This window comes from Maylandia zebra, linkage group LG23 (assembly GCF_041146795.1).
Source record: "Maylandia zebra isolate NMK-2024a linkage group LG23, Mzebra_GT3a, whole genome shotgun sequence".
NCBI lineage: Eukaryota > Metazoa > Chordata > Actinopteri > Cichliformes > Cichlidae > Maylandia > Maylandia zebra.
Genome location: NC_135188.1, coordinates 5,330,134 through 5,351,542, shown reverse-complemented (window position 1 = coordinate 5,351,542; position 21,409 = coordinate 5,330,134). Strand labels below are relative to the sequence as shown.

The 21,409-nt window shown below is 40.5% G+C and overlaps 1 protein-coding gene across 1 annotated transcript in view; it reads left to right on the top strand.

Annotated features, from left to right (window-relative positions):
• faf1 (Fas (TNFRSF6) associated factor 1) overlaps window positions 1-21,409 on the top strand; it is a 60,418-nt gene that overhangs the window by 7,876 nt on the left and 31,133 nt on the right. Inside the window, exons 6-8 of the mRNA XM_004554921.3 lie at window positions 12-103; window positions 7,071-7,176; window positions 12,795-12,881. Coding sequence (XP_004554978.1) covers window positions 12-103; window positions 7,071-7,176; window positions 12,795-12,881 — 285 coding nt within the window. The remainder of the gene's footprint in view (window positions 1-11; window positions 104-7,070; window positions 7,177-12,794; window positions 12,882-21,409) is intronic.

Sequence of the window (21,409 nt, the reverse complement as noted above, 5' to 3'; positions counted from 1 at the left end):
TGTGTACTCAGATGGTGCTGAGAAGTTTACACCTGCCCAAGAACAACAGCCTGTATGTCCTGACCCCCGACATTGCCCCTACTGCCAGCACCAGCAAAAACAGGTACTCTCTAACTCCCATCCTTATTATGGGGATAAATCCTTTCTTGTCATTCTGCTGCGTATACACTATAAATCATTATAGGTAGTGGCATGAGTGCAGTTCAAACACCAGGTGGTGCTATATCTCCACTTATAAAGAGGAGAGGGAGCCAACGCTGCTTTCATAGCTTTATTAGGAGACATTTGACCTGGCAGTGCACATTCGCTTTTCACATCCTTTGTGACATTTTGAGAAGATGAGAGGAACGTCTGGTGCCACACTCTTTGTGTGTTATGCAAATAATAATTTTGTCGTCCGTCTTTGTCATCTTCGCTATGATATTGTTGCTTGCCAAAGGTTTTCCTTTGCATCTTTCTCTTCAGAAGTTGTGTATGTGACAGCCACACTTCATATCTATTATTTATACCTTGCTTGAAAGATCACACATTAACACGCAGTAACAATAGAGATTTTCTGGGAAAGCCTGTGAAGTCGGTGTTCTTCATCCAGAGGTTTCTCGGGTTGTCTTAGTGAATGCGTGACAGCATTAGCAACCTTTTTCTCTGAAATGTCAGGCAGCTCAGGATAAAGTCGTAGCCGTAATACAATCATAGTTGGCAGCTGAGCATGTGATTGGTCTTTCATCAGTATCAGGTAAACATCATCCAAAGAAATAATATATCTGCTTTATTCTACTTGGTTATCACAGGATGACAAAGATCATTTTTATTTTTTATTTTGAGGGGATTGGACGGATAATGATAGATATGAAGGGTACACATTTTTTTGTTTGTGGGAATATGTCTTTAAAATATTACCTTGCACTATTTGTATGGTTGCAGTATTTGAGTTCTTTGTTTGTATGAGTGTTTGCTGTCTGTCATTGTCCCCGCCGTGTAATTTTGTGTGCGCTGTAATTTGAAGACACATCCAGGCAGAATGATTGAGGATCTACAGTGCCACTTCTGTGATTAATAACGGAATTGGTTTTCTTTTTTGAAGCTAATGTCCCCGAGGACATGGTCTGTGAGCTAAAAACAAAACGGGAAAGAAATGATTTAATGGAAATTTACCAGCAGTGGTTAGTGTTTTATGTGTTCTTCAGAATATTTTTGAAATTAATGGTTGAGCAGTGTAGTTTCAGATCCAGCACCAGTACTGTTATCAGCATTTATCAATTTAACATTGCATTAAAAAAGCAGCTGTAAGGTCTTCTTGAGTGCATAATTATGTAATTGTGGAACCTAATAAGTTGTGACGTAGTCTGGGACATTTTGAAGTATAACATTTTGTGAGCAGAGTTTCCCGTGTCTCTATGAATCATCTTCAAATCATCATCAAAAGCTCTGTGGCTAGTACGGGGCATGTATCTGCAATGAGCATTAGTTCGTTTGTTAGAAGATCAAGAGGGTTTTTGTTTAGGTTTTTTTTTATTTTTTTTTATTGGCGTGTCATACATTGACCTCCAATTCTTTTTAATCTTTTCTTTTTTCAGCTGTGAATTAAAAAAACAAAAATTGTACTGTAGCTCTCCCCTGAGAAAGCATCCACATGTCAGCAGAATACGTGTGGAGGAAGTAATTTGGCAGTTTGCAGCTTTCCGTGCTAGTTAGGCTAAGTGGTAGTTATACGGTGTTGTCAGTTAATGACCCTCCGTTGCTCTCTCTCTTCCCTGCCTCTCCTCATCTTCTCACTCGTACACCGACTGCTGTGTCTTTTTAGCAGCACCGTTGCCTTTCCTCCAAGTGTTATCGATATCATTTTGGGTGTCAGGAGCTCGTTATTCTGTGTCAGCTATTTTAGCGGCGGACAGTTGGGGCTGAAAGGAGTGGGTGGGCTCTTGTGTATATGCACATGCAATTGTCTATTAACGTGTGCCTGCGTGCGTATGGTGACCATGTTGGCATACTGGGAGCGGATAGGTGACAAATCACAGAATGTGAAGGGAGCAGTCCCCTGTAGCGAGACCAAACAGGCTGTTGGCTTGTAGTAAAAATAAACTGTGGTCACACCATATACACACAGTTCATGTGAAGTGTCTGCAGATTTGTTGTAGCAGAGAGATCTCAGTGCAAGAATTAGTGTCATACCATCTCAAAGTATTCATGTCTTATGAATGAACTGATTTGGTATCAAATGACCATAAATGACCAGTTCTTGTGTTATTTGTGTTTTAAATATCTTATAATATTTGATTTACTGATGAAAGTGGCAGTCTTCTCATTTTACTCATGCAACATAATTAGAGGAATTAAGGATGAATCAAATGAGTATTACAATGTATGAGGGAAAATGAGAAAGAGCTTGATTTTCATGAGAAAATCATGAAAAACGACGTGTGTGTCTTTATAAAATCTGAAACTTCACTATGGAAGGAAATCTGTAATTCTTATAGTGTGTATATATCTTAATGATTATTTTTTACTGTTGATTATATTGTATCCCTGCCTTTGAGAAGCTTTAACCACGGCCCTGATTTCAGTTTCACTTCTAATAAGCAAAACTGAGTGCAGCACTTTACGGGTTAACATTAAGACAAAGGTCTACTTTTATTTGTTTTTGACCTACTGTCCCACAAGTTTCTAATAAAATGTAGCCTCCCAGCATGTAATTATTATCTAATTAACCATAATTAATCCAAATATAGCAGAATATCTAATTAGTAACATTAAAAAAAACTATGTATCTCATTTCCCTCTAAGTAATCTATTTGTTTGTCTCAACTTGGATGGATGTTGCACACACTAAAGCCATTTTCAAACAGGCATCCGGCAACAGTGTTTGCTTCAAAAATCCACACACGGAGTTGCCTCTTTATTAGTTGCACTTGTAGTCTGCCACAATTCGGTACAAGAGCTCTGCTATAAAACCTATTTTTATTGTGTTTAACCTTTTGTGGAGTGTATAATGTTGTTGTGTATGTATATTTAGAGTGAAAGTGGTGTTGTGCTCTAATAATGCACTGACAAGTGGTTCTTGTCATTTATGAGAATATTTGAAAAGCCTTTGAATATAATACAAGCCAGAAGATAACTGCAGCTAAACCTCAGTGCTAAAACATCTTATTTAAAACCATCGCAGTGGTGTCAACAGAAACATTTTAGGTATCCCAAAGTCGGCTTTATGGCAGAGCAGTTTTATGGGATTTCTTTAGGTTACATGGTGCATGTAATAGGATGACCACAAAGTGTAAAAATGGGTGGTTCGTGGCACTCGGGCAATATCTTTTTGACATCTAGGAAGAAAATAGCGGTCATACAGACTGTCTTATCGAAGTTTGAGCTTCTTTTAATTTGGCTGGTAGCTATGTTCCATATTACAGACTGCAATATGGTGTGCACTGAAAATGTTTATATATTCAACATTGTGATTTTGCATGATTGATATTCAGTATCAAAGCCAAAAAGGGGGGAAAAAACGGTGTAAGTACATTTTTCAGACACATTTTCTACCAGGATTGTTTTGCTTGTTGAGACATATTCATTTTTAGCTTTTGTTGGTTTCAGAGAAGCAGTATAACACACAGCAGGTATGACAGGAGTATAACGTGCAGAGACGTAAAGTTGCTTGATAATATTTTAAAACTGGTATATATGAATAACCTTAACTTAACTTAATAGTATAGTTATGAAAGCAGGAAAAAACATCTCTTAGTGAAAGTTTTCTTCTAGCTGCTAATGATTTTTTCCAAACAAAAAGCAAAAAGGAACCACTACCATCTAAATAAAATGGCTTGTAACACACATTTTGAATGAGAGTAATGAACCTCTCACTGTCTCCCGAACTATATTTGCTAGTTTGTATTTTTTTTTTTAATCTGAAAAGACAGTTATCCACCCAAATGTAATTTCTCAGTGCTCATAGTAAAAATTCAAATCTCCCGTAAATGGTAATATCCAAAGCAATTACTTTGTCGAGCTTGGCTCATGCTGTACACAGACCTCCACCAAAACCGACTGATTAAATAGTGCTGCACTGTCATTATGATCCCGCTGAGCAAACTCCTTTTGGTTGTCTTGTTTGATTAGAAATAAATCTCGAGGCTTCGGGAGGTATTCCTTTGAGCACCGATTCATTTAGATAGTTATTTAGTTAGTGAAGTGATGTGCAGTTAGTAATGGTCTGAAGTTTTTCTGTGGCCATGTTGATGACCGCATGTGAATACAAGATGGTGTTAAGGAGGAGCTAATCTCGTGCATAAATGATGAAGGGCTGATGAATATTTCAATGGAGCCTGTTTCCTTTATTGTTTATTCTCTGCTCCAGCTCTGAGCAGGCACGTGTTTGCCGAGGAAAGGTTATTTTAATTTGAACTCTGGAAAGGAATTTGAAATTAAAAAAGCGATTCATGAGGTTTTTTTATGTATTCTTGTTTTATTGAGCTTTGCCTGTCGGCTTACGCTTCACCTCCGCGTGTCAGCTGTCCAGTCTCAGATACACAGATACTTCAGGGAGATAGCTAACTGGTCAGCTAAAGCAGTGATGCGAAGGATTGTGCGAGTAGCACAATAATAACCTTTTGGAAACAATGGCAGATCAAAATAGAGCAGAACCTGAATGGTTTCACATTTTTCTGCTTTGTTGTGGATGCAAAATATGGAGGAGGTAAGCAGACTCTCGTGTGCGCCTCAGAACCTCCTTTGTACCTGTTAGGGGCATAAGATGAGCTGGCGTGTATTCTGCTGGTTGGTGTGTTTTTTCAAGCATTTAAAGCAGCAGCTGAAACACGCGTTATGGTAGTTCGTAAATACCAGTGAGCAGTTTTGGTGAATGTTTATGGGACAGCGTATGCGTGTATGGGTATTGGTGTTTTGTAGGCACATGTCACATTGTGTGCATGTGTGCGTGCGTGTGCGTCTCTGTGTCTGGCAGTGCTAGTTTAATAAGGTCTAGAGTCTGCTCTGTGCCGCGGGGACTCACAGCTTAGGCGACAGGCTTACCTCAGAATGAAACCAATCTGTTTAGCCTGCTCTTCTCCCCCTGCAGAACGCTCCATTTTTGCTGTCCATAAAGTTAAATGACATTTTCCTCACGGCACCCTTATGCCATGTCAAGTGCCTCCGGAGATGTTCCGGGCCGACCTAGATGTCAACGAGTGTGTGTGTGTGTTGAGTGAGAAAGGGACCTCTGAAGGCAGAAGCAAACACTGCGACATCCACATTTCAACCCTGCACTGCTTGAAGGGCCTGCTTCCCCGAGAAGACAGCCGCTTTGAAAACACAGGTGGTGAAAGCGGTCCAGACAAAGGGATGTTAGATTTGAAACATGGTTGTTCTGTTTATATGTGAACCAGCAGGCCTTCCTTAGACAGATGGGAAATGACAAGGAGATGACTCATCATGAGTGGCAGTTTGTTTCCGGTCTGAATGCATTTGATATTTTAAGTAGCTATATTTGTACTATAGAGCATGATGAGTGATATATTTTTCAAAGTAAATCTCAAACAGAACCTCCACCCACACACACACCAAATGGCTCATCGGCCTGCCATAAATGACTGATAAGATGTTCCTTCTTTGCTTGGAAGGACAGAGTAACACTTCCACTCAGTTTACCCTCTATCTCTGCCTATTTAGGAGTCTAGCCGCTTGCCAGCAGCAGCTCGGGACTGTGTCCAAACATAATCGTGATATTAGCTAGATCCTTATTTATATGTCCCTACCCCTTCCATCTCTCCTCTCTCTCACACACACGCACACACATCGCTCTCATCCGTCTGCTCGGGCCTATTACATATGCATCCATCCTTCCCACTTCACACATTTCCAATCTTCTCCAGTTAGCTACAACAAACATTACATTTACATATTGATTTCGTAGTTTTAGTCAATGTAAATATGCTGTCATTACAGTAAATTTGAGCTTCTGTTAACATAAGCTCGTCCAGATCTGCGCAGATTAAGGGTGTGATTGCATAATTAATGTGTGCGCTACATATTAATTCCCCCATCCCTCTCTTTCTCTCAACTCTTCCTCCTCTTCTTGGGTTCTGAGCCCTGATTAAGTGCCTGTTTCGGCCTTTAAGCCTCCCATTGCTATTCAGCCTCACAGACCCAGCGTTTGCTCAAAACGCTACTTAACCTCACAGCTTATTGTAAATTAAGCTTCCAAAAGTTGATTCCCCCACCTCTTCTTCTCTAACACTGCTGTAAGTTAGTAAGTGAGCTACGGGTGTCGGTCCAGAGGCAACATCTTAGAGCAGCGGTTGTCTGTAAATACCGCTTTCACAGATTAATATGAAAGTTTCTTAGTAAATGTCTGCTGGACTTATTTGCAGAATTACTCTGAAACTTTTTCACATTCAGTTTTAGTTTTGTATTATTGTTATTTTTCACTTTTAAGTTGGTGAAAAGAATTTCACGCTGAAGGGAATGCAAATGGAGATAACTATAGCATAGTCAGTCAATACATACTTTATGACCTGCCTACAACAACATTAACAGCTTTCTAGATACATCTATTGTAACTGTAACTGGACTAGGTTTAGGCTATTTCAGATTTTTGACTGTGTTCAGCTAGTTCAGGATATGCCACAGCAAAATGTTGCTTTTTATTTATATTTATTTTTTAGTTCTGAAAGTACTGTAGGCCTTTTCTCCTGTTTTGTTAGCGTTAAGGCAGATTGATCGACTCCCCGCTGTTAATGTGCAGGTGGTCATAGCTGTTGGAGCCTGCTGTGCTGAACATAGCTCTGGACAGGCTTGTTAAGACATAACCAGAAAAGAGAACGACTTACCCCCTGAGGAAGCACCCACCTCCCCACAGGCCAGCAGGCTACCACTAGTCGACAAGTTTCAGCTTGCCCTTTACTCAACTCGAGTCACTGTTAGCAATTATGTATGTTTGTCTTTGCCCTCTTCTTTCTCTTGTGTCATTGTTCTGTCACCTCATTTAGGTGTTTTCTCTCTGCATCAATCTGTGTTTTCATTTCCTTTATAGCATTTATCCCTATTTCTTACGGTTTCCAATGTTCCCTCTTCTCGTTTAGTGCTCTTCAGGATTCATTAAACCAAAACTTCCTGCTGGTCATTAGCCACCGTGAGGCTCAGAGGGACTACAACCTCAACTTTCCCGGCTCCAGAACCATACAGGAGGTATGGACACACACACCACATTAGATATCACAGTGTCACTTTCTATGCACACATACGCACAAAGTCTCTGTAATGCACCCACATCATGCACTCACATAATATTATTGTGCCTTATTCTGGCTTCTCATAATACAACTTTCATTCCATTTGCCAAACATTGCTAGTCTATCTCAGCCATCGATTCATTATTCATCACAAATGATCACATTTCAGAGCACATAATTACTCTCACAGCTGCGCTCTGGTACAGCCCCCTCGTTTTTTCTGGACTCCCCCAGCTCTGCGTCTTTCTCTCTCTCTCTCGCTGCAGTGTCAGCAGTCTAGAAAGCCATTTAAATGACTAAACATTGTTTGATCTAGGCATGTGGGTGCAGTGGAAAAAGACAGTGCGTTCGCTTACTCCATCTGAAACTAAACAGTAGCCTTTGCAGCCTATGAAATATTTATGGTTACTCAGCTAGGACCCAGTGTGAGTCCAGTGCATGTCTTTATCCGTTGGTTATTGCTATCACAGCTGCAAATTGATTAGATGTTAAGGAACATGGGAAAGTAAGTGTATGCTTGCTTGAATGCGAAGACGAGTGAGTGTGTCTTGCTGTATCGGTTTTTAGGTCCTACTTGTGTTGAAATCTGAACTTGCCTGCATATAGAAACATGTCTTTTAGGCTGCATCCACACCAAGGCCAGATTTAGACACAGGCAATCTTAGAGAGCTTACGACGTAACCTATGAAAGTGGCCGACGGAATTTATGCTTGTGCTGGTGCATTATGTGTTAATTACCGTGTGGTCACATCCCAGTGTTTTCACCACTAAAGCATATATCTGACCACACTACTGTGTCCTTTTAGGTCCCCTGAAGTCAAGTATTTTGAAAACTCTACCAAGCTAAGATTTAGTTTTAGTAAGGACGGGTTGATCATAAATTGATCATGCAGGCACCAACATCCAACTGCTGACTGATTGAATCTCATCAGTCACTATCTGTCCTTCCGTGAGTCATCACACCCCATCACATGACCCTTTTGTGGGAGAAAACAAAAGCATTGGTCTTGGCAACCAGTGGTTAATTCAACGAGGAAAACAAATTACAGGTGTTGCTGAGCCTGGTGTTTATGCTCTTAGCTGTTCTACAGCTAAACTGTGCATTTTATTAAGCTACAACTTCCTACCACAGACTGTCCAGGTGTACGTCAGTGGACATGTAAAATACATTTTTAGGTGAATGGACAGATATTGCTTCAGTTTGTTTATTAATGGTGCAGAAACTCTGTTTAATATGAAAACATATTAGAGTGGATATAGCCATACACAGCTGCCCTGTGCTGTCCTGCTCTGCTCTGGCAGGGAGAGACCTGAGCAGGAAACATTTATTAGTCAGTGTTTGCTAGCCAGCTGCTAGAAGTAAGAACTTTAACTCTGTCTTACAGTACCTCCTTGAAAGTTTAGGTAATTTAAACTCAATTTAAATGATTTGATCTCAGTGTATCAGGATGTTTAATGTCTGTGGATTCTTTACATGCCTATGACTAGTTGTTTGTCAGTTTAGATGTGCTGAATGCTTCTGTGTTTTACATCCAGACCAACTGTTTTCTCAAAAGCAAAAGTGAAAGGTGTTTATTCTTCCTTGTTCTCTACAACCACTGCTGTTCTGGCCTAGGTCCTCGTTGCAGTTCAAGATTACACTAATAATAATCAGGCTGCACGCAGGGCCTGTAATGGTGCTAATTGAACAGATTAGTATAACCAGCATCTGAACTGGAGGCAGCTCGCCTCCCTGGACTTCTCTCTCTTCTCCATTTGCGCTCTCATTTTTTTCTCCTCCTTCATCATGTCCCCTTTTTTTTTTCCTCACTCTCTTCTCAGGCAGATGGTTTTGATGAGCACCCACTGTGAACCTTAAGTGTTTCTGCTGGGATTACAAACACTGGGGAGGGGTCCCTGTGGTGTGGGAGGGGGGAACTGTGGACACAGAAAGGAGGCAAAGGACTGTTGGCTTGGTGGGGGTGCTGTAAGAGGCCACGGGGGATAGAGAAGGGACCATGTGGGCTTAAACAGGCCTCCACGTTGCGGTCCTTTCCTTACAAATGCTTGTCTTTAGGCATCTCAAGGCCCCCTGCGGGGAAAATGAGACCCAGAACTTTAACCTGAATATATCATGTGTATACATCATGTAAGGGCTGGCTCAGAAACGTTTTCGGAGTCAGAGTGAATGTGAAAGAGTAGTTGTGGAGTGGAGTTGCTTTAGTATGGCTTGCCTGTGGGAGAGATGAGGAAATAGACTGAAAAAAATATACAATAAGAAGAATAATTAAAGACACCAGCAAGAAGGGAAATGCTGTTCTGTCAACAGAAATATCTTGGGACGCAACAAAATGGTAACAACACATATTCAGCCTGACTGACACTCTTTTCTGGTATACTGTGTCCAATCTCACATATGGACACCACTACAGAGCACCTTTCTTTCCCCATTCTCCCTTTTGTCTTTACTGAAGACTAACCGATGGTCCCTGCTTGTGCATATCAATAAGGATGGAGTCTTGTCTTCTTGTTTGTCTTTGCCAAAGACTGTGGCTTTGCCTTGTGGCTCTCAGGGAACTGCCCTTACCCCTCCCTTTCTATTCCTTCATTCTCCATCTCTCTCCCAGTGTCCCCTTTCCACTTTCTTTCTTCTCCATCTCTAGAGCTCAAGGCGGTGTAGACTCTGATTGGCATTACCAGACTATACTGTGGGGGTAAGTTGCTGGCTAGCTTCTGAGCTAAGCTGGAGAGCAAATGTTTGCCAGGGAAGTAGAGGGTAGAATAGGCATGGCTGCCGGGTCCTGAGTTGTCCGTGACCAGACCAGTTGTCCTGGGGATTTCCCTTGTCTGCTGCCCCCCCCCCCCCCCCCCCCACGCCCCCACCCCGCCCACCCCAGGGCTTGTGGATGGGCCCCATCCTTGCTCCGCAGCTGGGCGACATATAGGAACCGAATGCAGACAGGGGCTAGAGAGCTGAGAAAAGGAGGGTTGGATCGAAAAGGAATGAAAGAAAGGCATCTGGTGCTTAGGGGAGATGAAGAAAGAGAGAGGGAGCTTGTGACTGTTTAACGGAAACCTTTCCTTTTCTTTGATTTGCTTCCAGGCAAGGATTACAGGCAATTGGCATTTACAATGATTGGATCATTAATTTTGCCGTGAGGCATATTGCCCAGCAGCTCAGCACCACTGCCAGTTTAGCTAATGTTGTGTATAACTGGCTCATACACCCTTGCCTCATCTCAACATGAACAGCCGCACACAATTTGCAGCACTGTGTTAGACTTTGATATAAATCCCTTTATGCTCCCTTAAAGGCATTTTCTTTACATTTTATCTTCTCTGTGTAGAAGTCAGGTTGATCAATACCTTTCACAAGCCGCCGAATCGTTCGACCACCAATGCCATGTTTTGCTTAATACCCCATGCAATGACGTTCCAAATGTAGGCCCCTTGTTTAGAGACAAACAAGTCTGAATTATTTGTAAGTAGGAATTTGCTATGGAAGTGTTACTGAGAGGCAACTATTAAACGTAATTGTTTTAGTTTGTTTCAGTCTCACTTATCAGTCAGATGGCTGTTGCGGTAGACAGGGGGCAGCATTAGACAGTATTGCTCCATGTGTGGTTGGATTGCAGCCCTCAGTAACAATGCTCTGTAACCGAGGGCTGCAACAAGAAATTCAGCTAGCTGGGTTAAGGCCAGGCATTCTGTCAAGCTAGTCTTGGGTTCTTATCTGTCCTTAATTTTATTAATATTTGGTTTTCTTTCAGTCGTTTTTCACAATATTTCATATGTCAGGAAAAGATTGAGTGACTCCCTTCAGATTTTGACAGTGTAGTTTCAGGTGGACACGCTTGCTGTATAGATGTGGGTGGGGGTTTTTTTTGTGGTGAGATCAGATTGTCCTTTGCCAGGTGTCTTTCACTCTCTGTCTCCACTCTCCTCCCCCACCTCTCACCTTCACTCTCTCTGTGGTGGGCGTAAGTTTGTTGTTTCTCTGATGCTGCTTTAACCTCTGACTGCAGTCTCTTCATTACTAGTGTTTATGCCTCTCCTTTCCTCCCTTTTCCCCTCTATTCATCGGCCGGCCAGCCGGTCAGTCAAATCCCTGTAGTCTGGCTGGTCAAACATAGATATTACACTCTGTAATAACACTGGCCACCCGCTTTGACCCCAGCCTGCTGTCCTGATCATAGCCTCTTCATAAGGATAGGCACCGAGCCGTGTGGTGTGGGATTTACGACGGAAAGGCAAAGGATGGACTGTGCCACTCATTTATTATTGTTCTTTTATACTTCTCCCTCCATGTTTGTACTCTGAATTGCTTTGCCGTGCTTTGCCCATCCACAGTGAAATAAAATTATGTTTGTGACTGATAATGTGTAGGAAAAAAATATTCTGCTCAAAAACTATTTTAGCTTTGATTTTTGCTTTTGTTTTAAGAGGGTTGATGATTTGTGTTTCCACAGGGTTTTTTTTGTTTGTTGTCGTTTTGTTTTTGTTTTGTTTTTTACCTCATTTATGCCAGTAAAGATTTTCAACTTTAATATTTGGGACAAAAGTGTTCCTTACTTTGTTTTATTTAATTTTTTTTGAGCATTTCTTTTATAAAAGATAACAAGAGTCATTCTGATTGTGCTCCCAGACAGTTTTTAAACTACATATAAATGCAAAGTGCGGTAATAAGTAGTATTATGGGACAAGCAGCCGAGCATTGTCTATCTTCATAATCTTTACAGTTCAGTGTGCTGCACAGGCTTTCCTGCTTTCCCCGAGATTGGCTTTGACTTTGTGTTTGTAGCGTTCTTTAAGTTTCCACCTCCATGACCAGCAGCCCTGAATATGCTCAAGGATCCATCTCTTCTCAGTGCTTGTTACATAGACAGGATTTGCCCTGTGTGTGTGGAGGGATCTTAGCTCCACAATAGATAGTTTTCTCAGCATCAGTGTTCAGCCCTGCGGGCCTGAACGGCAGAATCCTGCAGAACAAACGCACTAGAATCCACGGCCGCCAGCGTTCAGACACCGACAGGGCTTTGATCAGGGTTTACTGGCGCACATCAGGCTGGCGTTAGGGCTTTAAACCAACAACCCAGCAGCCGGTGTAACGCAACGCTTGACGGGACAGGCGCTTGCTGGCTGCTAACTGTTTAAAAGCAAGGAGTGTTATTAAGTGATGCAGATACAGCGTCCGCACATGAATGGGAGAAGAGAAATACTGTTCATTTCAGAGCGTGGGGCTGTTGTCGCTGGGAATTAGCAGTGGCATCTGAAGAATGCTGATAACACTGGCTGTCTCTTTTCTGTCCTTCTCTCTCCTTTGACTTCTGAAGCCCTTTATTCTCTGCCTCTTCTGTTCTTCCGAGCGGAGGATGCCTCCTAAAATTTACAGCGTTGTATGCAACGTAATGAGGCAATCATGTTGACGCTAAAACTGACCCACCCGCTGGCTAGAATATAGAGAAATATCAAAGCTCTTTGTGTAGAGTCAGAGAGGCAGGGCATGCTGTTGTCATTACGGATGTTACATGAGTTTTGTGTATTGCAAGTATACAGTAATATTCAATAAAATACAATCATTTCCTCTGTTTGCAGGTGAAGAGAAACATTTCAGACTTGACCAACATCCCAGTCCGGCATCAGCAGTGGGAGGGATGGCCTGCATCAGCGTCTGATGATTCTGTAAGACACACACACACACACACACACACACACACACACACACACACACATACACAAATGCAAAAAGTCAGTCAAACTATTCATCGGGGAACATTTTCTGTGGGTGTTTGAATCAGTAAAGGTATGCAATGACGATACGAGCATCTAAGCAGTGATAGTGAAAAATAGATTTTTGCTTATTGCAGTGCTCCCCAGGGACGGTTTTTTTCCCTGTTTATTTGTTTTGTTTTGTTTTGTTTTTTAGTTAAATAATCCAGAGTGTTCTCATTTTTGACTGACTGGAACCTAAGTTGGATTTCTGCAGATGAGTCTATTACTTGAAACATGGTCTCACAAATTGGTCTTAAAACATATTTTAAATCTTGGGAGGAAGTCCTAAAATTGTCTGTGGTTTCTCAAAATGGTGTCATTGCTCCATGAAATAAGTTTGATTTTGATACAGCAAGACATTGCTTAGATGTGATTCATGATTTAGCGGCGTTTCTGTTGATTCCAGCTGGATGAGATGGTCAAATAAACAAAATTCCTTAGGATTTTTCTGAGGATTGGTCTAAGGTCAATCTAGGCAAGCAAAAAAATGTTAAAAATTTATTTTTTTTTCCCCAAGAAATCCACTCGTACTGTGCTTTTACAAATCTGTCACATGGTTCAAAATCTGTGTGCCTTTGAGAAAAAAAAGAATAAACACCCTTCCGGTTTCTGTCCGTTGGTTTTGCTAGAGTACCCGAGGCACAGAAAATTGTTCCAATCTCGAAACTGCGCCAAAACAGCTGTCAGAAGTATGAGAGTAAGATGTTAAAGGTAATTAAGACGTCAAAGATGGTTCCCATTCTGTGTCCTCTGTCTGTGGACATTAAAGCTCACATCATTCGGTCCCGCTGACCTCTCTTGTCTCAGGGTTGCCCTTCCCAACCATTCACCCTACACACAGTCAAGCTGATCAGAGGCGGCCCTCATACAGAACCTCGAAGAACCTCTGACCCCTTTTGCCTCACCCCTTCTTTGGCAGCATATGTGTTCCCATGCTAATTGTTTGGGATGTTTTCATGCCTACATTGAGAATCTGTTGTGCACACATTCTTCCAGCTAACAATTTTCATTTTGGTCTTTGTAATTGTTTGGTTTGGTGTATTTTTTTTCTCTCCATGCATTATCATATGTGTCTTGTGCAAGAATTAACTGTAAAAGCGATACATACTTGTGATTCATATGGATAAACTTGTTACTTTGTACAGTGTTATGTGGGAAGAGTCTGTTACATTTGTTACCTATTAGTCATATTACTCAAAGTGGATAAACAATGACTGAACTGGTTTTTTTTGACTCAAAGTAAAGCTTTTAGTACTGACAGTGGAAGCAAATACAACACACCCATTAACCTACATAAAAAGGATAAAAGGTTACAGTTTTACACTACCCAAGACTGTTTGCTGTATTTTGTTCCATGACAGCTCAGAGCAGCCAATTGTAAATCCAGTAACCACCAAACAAACCATAGGGCTACGATGCAGATTTTCCATTGTTAGCATTATTTTTGGAGACTTGAAATTATGCGATCAGTAAACAGCCCGGGATTGCAAAGGAAATACAAATCTTACTGCAAATCTGAAAGCACATTTTGGACATGTGGCGCAATGACTGACCTCAGTCTTGAGTGGAAATGTTTGGTATTATTCCACCAAATTATTTACTTTTCAGAGTCGGAGCCACATTATGCACTAATAGGAAGAGTGCTGACATTTTCCAAAATCAAAGTTTTTTTTAAAACAAGGAAGGAGGGCATTTTGTAAAATGTAAATAAAAAAAACAGTGCAGTAATTTATAAATAATTAAAACTGTAAAACTCATTGAAAATAATACAGAAGCAACATATCAGTGTTTTGAGGGAAATTATGCGTTTTTGTTTTCAAATTTATACCAGCAAACTTTCAAATAATTCACAACTTACTGGAAATGTACATTTGTCTATGTACTGTATATTCAGCCAACCACAAAAAAAAGGAATCACTATTTTTCATCTATTAAAATTAGATTATTATTTTCTTGGGTAAATTGGTAAAAAGTTGGGAAATATAGGGAAAGAGCAGAGGGAAATGACATGCAGGAATCATCACAGTAAGGACTCCTCTCATGGTATGTTCCATAGCAATTAATCATTTGAAAATACTTAGACGGGCTCTGAACATTTTAAAGTATAATCATTGCATTTCATGCACTATTGACCTAACTACTACTATCTAGCCATGCGCACTCATTTTCCAATTCCAAACCAGTAAGCTGTACCTACTAATTTCAGTTTAAATGTAAGATATGTAAGAAAAACACTTGATAATTGTGTTTTTTATATTTGCACTTTTGTTCTCCGTATTCTGGTTTTCAGCGGGCCTCAGCTTGTCACACTCAGCTGTATATATAACGGCCAGCGATTGCGAATAGATTATCATAGGCCCGGTTAGCCTTTGACTAGCACACATCCGCAGTGTCTGTGTTTCCTTGGATGAAGTGATATTAAAAAGTATAGAGAAGAGACAGAAGTGCAATAATGGCCTCTGCACTAGCTATAGCCCTCTTATTGAAACGTCTGAAGGTATTAACAGAGAAAGCCAAGGGCTTGGCTGGCCTAGCAGTCGGGTAGGGAGCCAGTGTTAGTGTCTAGCTCATTAGCCCAGTCTCATCTCCCGGGGCTTGGGCCAATAAAGATGGCAGTCAGAGGCCCAGGATTGCATTTAGCTCCACGCACTATCCTGCTTGCAGTGGAATCGATTGCTACTCAACTCTTCTGTCTTGTGCGATACCAATGCATTCACCTGTGCAGTTATTATTTGTGTGTGCATATTTGCATTTGTGTATTTGCAAATGTGCCTTTCTTGTTGTACACACTGTGTCTTGGGCTATCGAACCCCAATACTGATCCAACCGAACTGTGTCTTTAGAAAAAACATTTCCTTTGGCTTTGAAAATTCATATTTTTCACTTGAATTCTTGGTCAAATTATTAGTACTTTTTACTTGTTTTTTTGTCTTTTGTTTGTTTGGTTTTTTTCCCAATATTGCAAATTTTGTTTTATTTAAATAAACTGTTGATTGAAGTACTAAAATAATTCTACATTGTTTAAGAAAAGGTATAACATATTTAGTACTGATACAGAAAATTTGTAATTGGATTAGCAGGAATTCACATGCTGACTGTGACAGTGTTGGGGAAATTGCCTTTGCTTTAGCTGTATAGTTGCTTTCATAGTCATCTAGAGCACATTTATGTTTATATATATATCATAGTTCATCTAGCTGATCAACTGCTCAGAATATCAGTTTCTTCTCTCAGTTATTCTTGTGCTGTGAGAAAGTTATTTGAGTTGGTGTAATGTTAGTGTAATTATGTCATGTATTGTTGGAGTATAGGAGATGGTTTGTTAGAAAGAAATTCTCACCTTTCCAGAAAACTAGTGGTTACGTGATGTGTCAGCTCCTGATATTGTTCACTCAGCACGTTTCATTGAAATTCAAGGTCTGATGGTCATCGGAAATTGGATCAGGATGCATAATGGTTTCATGGCAATGAATCACAGATTAGTTTATTCAGTCTATTGTTATTGTTTTTGCTATGGGCTCTTAGAATAAAGGAATTTAGTAGGGCTGTGCGATATGACCAAAATCTCATATCCCGATATAAGAATTCTATCGTCCGATAACGATATAAATCACAAAAATGTAACATTTTCTGTAAATTCTGTGAATCTCAGGCAGCTCAACTTGCGGGAAGTTTTTCCAGCTGCGCGTCATGTAGCTGGAGTCGAGTGTTTTAACCGATGCATGAAACTATACATTTTTAGACATAAGTTGTAACGGCCGCCGTTTTCTTTGTAAGTATTTATTACACTGCGTGCTGCGGGGAAAAGCCTGTTCTAACGTTTGAGTCTAAGGTTTATTTTTTAGCACCTGGCGGCTCTTTTTTTAATTCTCATCTGTAAATAATCTGCTCTTTCACGTGATTCAGTTTATTTTGAAAAGTCTCAACAGGATCTTGAGCTTTATTGTGAAAGGTTTATGTGGAACATAAATAAGCGGACACGCGATGCCGTTACCGTCGTTGTTGCTAACCAAAACGCATAAAAACAGGCGCTTGTCCGTCCATAGTGTGGTTATATTAAATATAAGAGAAAGAGAGAACTTTAAGAAATTAATATAGCCACTACAGTGACCATCAAAACGATGAAAAAATATTGTCGTAAACAGTTTATTTTGCGACATCACGAAACAAACGATAGCGTAAAATGAAACGATAGACGTTTTTATATCGTCATAAATTCAGTATTAAATGTAGTAAATGGGACATAGTAGCAGTAATATATCTATAAAGAAATATCTATCTATATATAAATAAATAAATAAATATCTCTATCTGTCTGTCTGTCTAGATATGTATAGATAGATAGATAAGGTAGTAAAAGTCACATTGCTTTAACTGCTGTACATTTTATTCCTAAGTAATTCAAATTCACCATCAAACACGACTGCCAATGTGAACACATTGCTATTCAAAGCATATAAAACATTTTCCCAGTCTTCTGTATCGCTTCTTAATATTCCATAAATAATTTAATGTCCCCAGTGTGACATTTACCCAGAGCACATTTGGTTGACAAATGTGCAGCTGTTCATGATGAGCAATTTAAATGTTTGTTTCTTGAACATTGTTTTGGGTGCCATGATTACAATGTTCTTATAGATTCATTAGAATCCAGTTTGTAATATTTACTAGTAGTAGAGATCCATGTGGGCAAAACAAATGGTTTTTGTGACTGTTTATTTTAGCATTTGCTTGAATTTTCTTTGGGTTTACTGCATCACAGACATCTTGACGGAACTGGAAAAAGTTCTCAGTCAGAGAAAAAGTGTGTTGGACTTTGCTATAGTTTAAATTTGATTAAAAAAAATTATTTTCTCCAAGTAGAGCAAAACGCTTACTCTGGCATCATTTGGAAATATTATGGTCGTACTGCCTTTCAATTTTTTCTCGCTTGTGTGGCATTGACAAAGCTGTTCTGAATATAATACTGATGATGGAAATTAACTTGCTTTGCTATTGCAAATATAACAGTTGAACCTCTGTCCTCGCCTTCTCTGAGACTTTGCCCTTAGCATTTCAGCACAGAGAGTCTCTGCACAGGCTTCATCTCATTGGAGCAGCTCTGATTGGCCGTCCTTCCTCCCATACCTGTTGGAGTGATTGACAGCCAGTGGGACATCCTTATTACGTCCCCCCCATCTCTGCACCCCTCCACCACCACCCGCCCTTTCTTCTAGCCTGTAATTGCTGACATTTATGCAGTGTTTCATGGTGTTTGCTAATGTATTAATGCCACAGAGCCTCTGAGGTGCCGTGGCTTGTAGGGCAGCACCTCCCTCCATTTCCCAGCTGGCATTACTGGAATCTTCCTCTACCTGATTGGGGCCTATGAAACCAGTTATTGACAGGTGGGGGGACAGCTTGTGGTTTCCATAGCATCAGGGCTCAGCAGTAAAGTCAGGCAGAGCCACCCCCCCTTCGTCATGAAATTGGCCTTCTTCAGGTGAAATTCAGTGCTGACTTAGTCTGTCTGTATCTGTTTTCTTTTTGTTTCTTGGTGTTATGCTCCCATCTCACTGAACCTTTTATTTGAAGAATAGGATCCTTTTGTCCTGACCATGGTCACGCTGTATATCTTCCTATTGCATCTCAGCCTAGAAACAATGTCATTTATTAAATATCTTAATAAATCTTAAAGGTGGAGTTTAAGTCTTCTATCTCCTTTCTTTTTAAACTTCCTCTTTTCTTTCTCTCTGTTCTTCTCTTGCTCTAAAAATGACATAGTAGAGTAAGGTGGTATGATGAGGTTTTGGTTGCCTTCAGTGCAGCTGTCAGTGGTAATTATCTCATACTCACAGCCAGACACCTAATCCAAACACTGCCTACACTGGAAAAGAAAAAAAAATGAAACACAGAAAGAATGAAGGGAGGAAAAAGGAGGATAGAGTAGAGGGACAAAAAAAAGGTTGACTGGGAAAGCAAAAGGAGGGAGGGGGGGTGTGAGGGAAAGAGAAAATTCTTCCCCTGTATCAGCCCCTGAATGCTTAGAGCCTCAATGAAAGTGTTAATTAAAAGAATCCAAAAAAGAGGAGCCAGTTCCTTTTGTGTGGAGATGTGGGAGAGGGTCATTTTGGGGGTTAACCTCATCCCCTCAGACCCTGTGCCCTGCGGCGCTTCAACCTTGTTTCCACGTTTCACCACTGAGCCGTCAAGCTGCACTTGTGTACCTCAACATCGGGAGAAGCCATTGGGTCAATGTGAGGAAGAGGACTGAGAGGCACTCATCTCTCTCTTTTTTTCTCCTTTCCCCCCCTTTTCACCTCCCCTGGTTGCATCCATGTCAGCCCAAACCCTCCAGGCTGTCTTTGACAGGGGAAGTGATCAACTTTATTTATACACTTATTAGGTGCTCAGACAAAACCCTCTCATTGTGAGTGGCGGGGGTAAAGGGTTTATGGGGCTCTGCTTGCCAGTCTGTGTTAAAATTCTCACGTTTGATTGCCACTCATAGGCAGCGAAGAGACGGGGCCATTCCTTCACGTCCTTAAAGTTCAGAACCTGTGCATCTTTAGCTCAATAACGTCAGTGTTAATTCAGCTCACAGACCTGGCACCCATAACGTCTTCAGTGGTCGTAGCTTTTCATTAAGCGTGTTGCTGGTTTTGAAAAAGCAAATTGCGTTTCTACATCGCTTAATTTTTTTTCCCACTTTTTCAGTAAATTCTTTTGTGATGTTCTGGTTTCTGATTAGAATGACTGATAGATCTAATGAAATAAAAGAAGTAAATAAGTTAGAGTTGAGTTACTTGAGCACAGACGAGGCAATTCAGTTAAGTGTTCTTCGTAGGTGTTCCTTATGTTAGGGTTGGCTGGATCAGCTGTCCTTGCTGTGACACTTGTGTGCTTTTTATTGACAATAGTACACTTGCTACTAATTGGTAATGTGCAGGAAGTACAGTCGGTCTCTTCTCTCGTCTGTATGCGCTTGGCTGTTTGGTTTTCTTTTTGTCTGGGAACATTCATCTGTTCTTGGCCCCAAAGGGAAAAAAACATAAATTCACAAAGAAAAGGACAGTCAAATATTTTTGCCCCAAAACATTTAGCCTTTTTAGTTAGTGTTATATGATGTGCTCTTGCAAACAAAGCTCCACGGTGGATTTGTCCCTTTAGAGGTGATGTCATTCTTGGTTTGTTTTGTTTCAATATTGCGTGAGAGTCTAGCCACTGCTTTTTGGAGCAGATTTCTGCGCTTAAGACAACACAGAGGAGGAATACTCATCAAGATGTTATTCTTTCTCATATTGTCAGGGGAGATACTCGGTGAAATATCCCTTCAGTCAATCGTTGCTCGACTGGTGGGAATTTGAAACGCCAATATTATAGCCAGTTTTAGTATATCCTCTGTCAACTATTTGAAATGGTGCAATAAATGTTTTTTCAGCTCCCAAGAGTGAGACTGAGTTCACTTGCTCTTTTTAGGAGGACAAAAACCCCAATATGTAAATAAATGCTATCATTTTATTTCTGTATATGTTGTAAATGTGATTGCAAAGGGACAAAGAGTATAGTTGTGGTAGATTTGGGGGATATGGACACAGCTTCTCATGATTTCTTGATCAGTATCTATGCAAATTTTTCTTAAATAATAATTTCTACCTTGTTCTTTTTTGTAGAAAATAATTTGGTTATTTTGTGTAATTGCTAACAAAAAAGCCCTTTTGTTGATTTGTTATATGGTGAAGCACTGTGGATTCTACGTAAAATACAAAACCGCAGCATAAAAAGCAATTAAAATGTTCAAACTAATCTCAGGATGAGTATCGCAATACTGCCCAACCCCAGCAGCGCCTACACTGACTCAACTAGTCCACAACTGTGCAAATAGTTTTGTATAAATATTTGGTTCTTTTGTGTGCAGCGCACTTACTTTCTAACAGTCAAAAGATAATTAAGTGCGACGTGACGGCACAGTTCTTATCAGTGCCAGGCAAACAGAGATACACTTATAAGTCCGTGTTTGTGATAAGGTCTACTGGTTACACTGCTCTCTCCTGCTCTAGAGAGCTGACACCAGCACGAGGAAGTACTTTTAATTTAGGAGAGACACAGAGAGGAAAACTCCATTCAGCCCGTGTAGCTCTTTTCAGACTCAATTGGTGTTGCGTGTAAGCGTCTCTTGATTCAGCCATGTCCAGCTGCTCTTTGTGTGTCTCAGCACTCGACAATGGAGCAGATAAGAGGACCTCTGCAGGGGATGAGCAGCTCCTCTGGCTCTTATCACACCAAGCTTACCTACCCTGCCTCAGTGCTGTTGTTCTCTCTACCAGAACAGTATTTGCATGTGGGTTTTCAGTTCAGGTGCCACTGAATATAATGTTGTGTTATTATTAAGTCTCAGTATATTCAGATTGGAAGATCTAAGATCTAAAAGCAAGACAACTTTAGTTTCATTCTGCAAC